The sequence below is a fragment of the Morus notabilis genome, unplaced genomic scaffold (genome assembly GCF_000414095.1).
Source record: "Morus notabilis unplaced genomic scaffold, ASM41409v2 Scaffold946, whole genome shotgun sequence".
Classification (NCBI taxonomy): domain Eukaryota; kingdom Viridiplantae; phylum Streptophyta; class Magnoliopsida; order Rosales; family Moraceae; genus Morus; species Morus notabilis.
In genome coordinates, this window is record NW_010359240.1 from 174,495 (window position 1) to 179,346 (window position 4,852).

At 41.9% G+C, this 4,852-nt stretch overlaps 1 protein-coding gene across 1 annotated transcript in view; it reads left to right on the plus strand.

Moving 5' to 3' along the window:
- Nucleotides 1–443: 443 nt before the first annotated feature.
- LOC21400794 (microtubule-associated protein TORTIFOLIA1) overlaps nt 444–4,852 on the plus strand; it is a 6,964-nt gene continuing 2,555 nt past the window's right edge. The window contains exons 1-6 of the mRNA XM_024162840.1: nt 444–1,400; nt 2,683–2,874; nt 3,372–3,474; nt 3,601–4,265; nt 4,374–4,533; nt 4,642–4,847. Of these exons, the coding sequence (XP_024018608.1) occupies nt 663–1,400; nt 2,683–2,874; nt 3,372–3,474; nt 3,601–4,265; nt 4,374–4,533; nt 4,642–4,847 (2,064 nt within the window). The 5' untranslated portion in view covers nt 444–662. The remainder of the gene's footprint in view (nt 1,401–2,682; nt 2,875–3,371; nt 3,475–3,600; nt 4,266–4,373; nt 4,534–4,641; nt 4,848–4,852) is intronic.

Consider the following 4,852-nt stretch of genomic DNA (forward strand, 5'->3'; position numbering starts at 1 on the left):
CATTATAACAAAAAGATTTGAACTGATGTTTGAACTTACGATTAAAAGAGAAAAACCTATAAAATCAGACATTTTTCTAGTTTTTTAAAATTTGAAGGGGAGTGAAGTCACTAAGACCATAAGAATTTATAATTTTTTTTATTTTAATATAATTTTGATGCGATTAATGGGGCAAAATCTTAAAAGAAAAAATGTGAGTATTTTTTTTAATGATACCCAAAAAATTATCCACGAAAATATGCGTGTAATTTTCTTGTTTTTGAAAAATTGGACATAAACAATTTTAGTCAAGAGATGCCAAGTATAATCAACTGTAAAATTTGAAAAATAATCTCCCACCAAAAAAACCAAAAAAAAAAAATCACATTTTTTTTTCTAGGCTCCATTGCAAAACAAATACAAAAACAAAAACAAAAACAAACACCACCATTGTGGCCCATTACTCCTCCTTTGGCTTTTCCACACCAAAACCTCTCTTTCCTTCATCTCTCTCTCTCTCTCTAGATCTCACTCATCGCTCCCCGCAAGTTCCAATTTTCCTTTCGAAATGATTGTCAACTAAAACAACATTCTTGCTTCTCACTCCACCTCTCTCTCTCTCCTCACTTTCTCTCTCTAAAAACTCTGCTCCACCCATCTGCATTTCCCTCACAAACACAAAAATGAGTTCCCAAAGAATCAGCTCAACAAAGCCGACAAAACCCCCACCACAAAACCCATCAAACCAGCCGCCACCGTCGAGATCTTCATCATCATCATCATCATTTTCGGTGTCGTCCCACCTGGCAATGGTGGAGATGAAGCAGCGAATCCTGACCTCCCTCTCGAAGCTCTCCGACCGCGACACCCACCAAATCGCCGTCGACGACCTCGAGAAGATCACCCAAACCCTCTCGCCGGAGGGAATCCCAATGCTCCTTAACTGCCTCTACGACGCCTCCGCCACCGACCCCAAGCCCGCCGTGAAGAAGGAGTCTCTCCGCCTCCTCACCGCCGTATGCGCCGCCCACTCTGACGCCGCTGCCGCCCACCTCACCAAGATCATCTCCCACGTCGTGAGAAAACTTAAGGACACCGACTCCGCCGTCCGGGACGCGTGTCGCGACGCCATTGGCGCGCTTTCGGGGCTGTACTTGAAGGGAAGTGGCAATGGAGGCAGCGGCGAAAATGCGGCGGCGGTGGTGGGGCTGTTCGTGAGGCCGCTGTTCGAGGCCATGGGGGAGCAGAACAAGGGGGTGCAATCGGGTGCGGCCCTGTGTATGGCGAAGATGGTGGAGTGCGCCGCTGATCCGCCGGTGACGGCATTCCAGAAGATTTGCCCCAGGATCTGCAAGCTCCTCAACAATCCCAACTTCCTCGCCAAGGCCTCTCTTTTGCCTGTCGTTTCCAGTTTGTCCCAGGTTCTTTTCTTTTTCTTTTTTTCTTTTTAATTCTATTTTATTTTTGTAGGTTGCTTATAATAATGTTCTTTGTGTTGATTTTGTGCGTTATGGATTAAAGTCCTAATCTTTAGGAACGAGAGCAATATAATAAGGAGACGACAAGGCGCACACACGATTTATAGTGGTTCACCCTACTCAATGTGGGAGCTATTTTTATCCATTGTTGGTATTTTATTATGATGAATAAGAAGATTACAAGAGAAAAAAACTCTCTAAATGTGTTTTTCTCTCCAACTTTTACTAATGACTACATTTAGCATCCCCGAAGATAGTATAATTTGCACAATAAAAAATACATGGTTTACAAGACGAATGTACCCTTACGAAAACATGTCGGCGACTTGGTGTTTTAATGACCGAGGTCGATCTACGTGTTGACTTTGCGTTAGGGCAATAATTAGGTTCTACATACTTAACATGGTGGTTTTGTTTGTGTTTGACTTTTGATTGGTGTTGTGTGGGTTTTTGGATTAGTGATTGCACGGAACATTGTCATAAACTTGTTAAGATAGATGGGGTTCATGGTAAAAGTGTTGATAATACATGTACAGGTTAATGACCCTCTGAGCTGCCAGTTCTAAATGTGTGGGTTTTGAAATTTTCTCGACTTTTTGGTCATTTTAGTTCCTTTGGATTTGGGATAGTTATGTGAAGTCTTAAGCTCATTCATCTAGTTGGCACTCAAGGTCATGGAATGTAGATTGCTGGAATGGTAGGGTGTTCAAATGCTTATGAAAGTAGTGAATTATTGAGTAAATTCTTGTTAAGACAGATGGGATTTTGTGTGGCTATGGATTTTTTGGCCATTTTATTCTTTTGAAGTTATAATAGTCATTTACATTGTCTTGATATCATATGTTTGTGGGCTTTGGCAGGGACTCCTTTTTCGAACTTTAGCCTGCTAAGTGAATTAAGGGGATTTTTGGGATTTGGGTTATAATAATATAGATAAAAAGGCTCATCTTTTCGCCTCTTTTCTGTTTTGTACCGGTTGTAAGAGCATGTGATAGGAAGTTCTTTTCCAAGGGTTTCCAATATTCTCCTTTTTATCGCTTCATTTCTTTTTCCAAGCATACATGTGAAATTTTCATGCATAGGTATCCATACCATTTGGCATTTCAAAATTCAAATTGCGTAGTTATTGCGGGGTTCTACCCGAGGAACATGAGTACAGTGTAACATTTATGTTTTAGGTTTTTTGTAATGTGAGGCAGTTCCTAAGGGTCATAAACTGTTGCAGGTGGGAGCAATTGCTCCGCAGAGCTTTGAACATCTATTGCAAAGTATTCACGAATGCCTTGGGAGTTCAGATTGGGCAACACGTAAAGCAGCAGCCGATGCATTAATTTCCTTGGCATTGTATTCTAGCAACTTAATTACAGATGGGGCTGCTTCCACGCTGACTGCACTCGAAGCTTGTCGTTTTGACAAGGTAGCTTTTCTTTTTATCTCTTCTTCTGTAAGTCTGCAATGAGGATATGCAGACATCAATACTATCTTTGGCACTTCAAGTTCTCAATAATGAGACATTCTGAAACTGTTTCCCTGCTGAAAGGTGACAGAAATAGATATCAAAAACTGTTTCTTTTCTTTGCCTTTTTTTCTATTTTTATTTTTGGGGGCAACAGTTTCAAGATCCTGGTATTACGTGGATTCTCCTGGAATACTATTTTAGGCTAGCAGGTCAACTATAATGGAATTAGATGAAACGATCAAGTATTGATGGTCGAGAATTTAGAGACGTTGTTTCTGAGAGCATAATGGCATTCCAAAAAGGCCAATCACAACTGGTTTAAAATGTGCTCAACTTTTTATTGCAGCTTTTCCCTTTTCAACTTATTGTTTGAGGACAGTAATAAGCACTGTGATAAGAGTGTTTTGTTGTCTTGTATAGCATAAGCATCCAAAAATGATTGGTTCGTTTGACAGATAAAACCCGTCAGAGACAGCATGACAGAGGCATTGCAATTGTGGAAAAAAATTGCAGGGAAAGGAGATGGAGCTCCAGAGGACCAGAAAGCCTCTTCTCATGGTAGGCACATAGTTTTTATTTTTGTTCATGTTTCTTGTTATTTTTGGTTATTTACCATGATCTTCCAATTGTTCGTCCCTTATGTCTAATTGCATAATTTCTTTTCTGGTGATATTCAAAATAAAGAAAAACAATCCACTGAGACGTCAGAAAAGGGTGAGCTGAAAGATCCGAAGCAGGGTGAGAGAAAAGAGTCATCAGCAAAGGATTCGTCTAATGGTACTTCCCCAACTTCAGATGCTAAGGTGAATGTTGGTGGTATTCCAGACAAGGCGGTTGTAATATTGAAGAAGAAAGCACCTGCCTTAAGTGACAAAGTGCTAAACCCGGAATTCTTTCAGAAACTAGAAACAAGGGGTTCGGATGATTTGCCTGTTGAAGTGGTTGTTCCTCAGAGATATCTCAACACTTCAAGCTTGAATAACGAGGAAGAGGCAGATCAAACGAATGCGGATCCAAAGGGAAGGCCAAGCCGCAATGGAAATGTACAGTCTGATGACTCCCATGGAACATTCAGTAGTAAGTTTCGGAACAAACAGCGAGAGTTTGATGACCTAGCACGGGAGAAATGGCCAGAAAATGGAAAAGACTCGAGAATGAGACCAAGCGATGGTGGTGATGATAGGAATGATTTAAACCAAAGAGAATCGTCTAGCAATCGTGCCGGCTTCTCCAAATCTGATGGTCAATCTGAAGGGTCTTTCATCAATAATAAAGGAAATTGGCTCGCAATCCAAAGGCAATTGCTGCAGCTGGAGAGACAACAAGCTCATCTAATGAATATGCTGCAGGTGCTCTCCTCTCTACCTTTTCTAGCTTTACCTCTCTAAAAGCTGGCATTTATATATCAGTTCTTATGCACGCTTTACGGGATTGTTTGATACTTCTTTATATTGCAGGATTTCATGGGTGGATCGCATGATAGCATGATAACCCTAGAGAACAGAGTAAGGGGTCTTGAGAGAGTTGTTGAAGACATGGCGAGGGATTTGTCAATATCTTCAGGTAGGAGAGGAAGTCACTTCGCGATGGGATTTGACGGACCTAATAGGCCTTTAGGTAAGTATAATGGTTTCCCTGATTACTCTAGCACCAAGTTTGGAAGGGGTGGGGATGGGCGGATTCCTTTCGGGGAAAGATTTGCCCAAATTGATGGAATTGCTTCAGGCATGCGGGGACGGGGTCCTCCTTGGAGGTCAGACATGAACGAGGCCTGGGATTATCCTACATATGGGGCTTCCAGAAACGGGCAGAATGGCTCGAGGAGGACCCTAACTGGTGGTTCGACAGACGGTAGATCACCCAAGGCAGAACATGAGAATGATCAGGGTTCCAGCCGCAGAGGCTGGGACCAAGGAGCTGGACCTGTTAGGGTTGG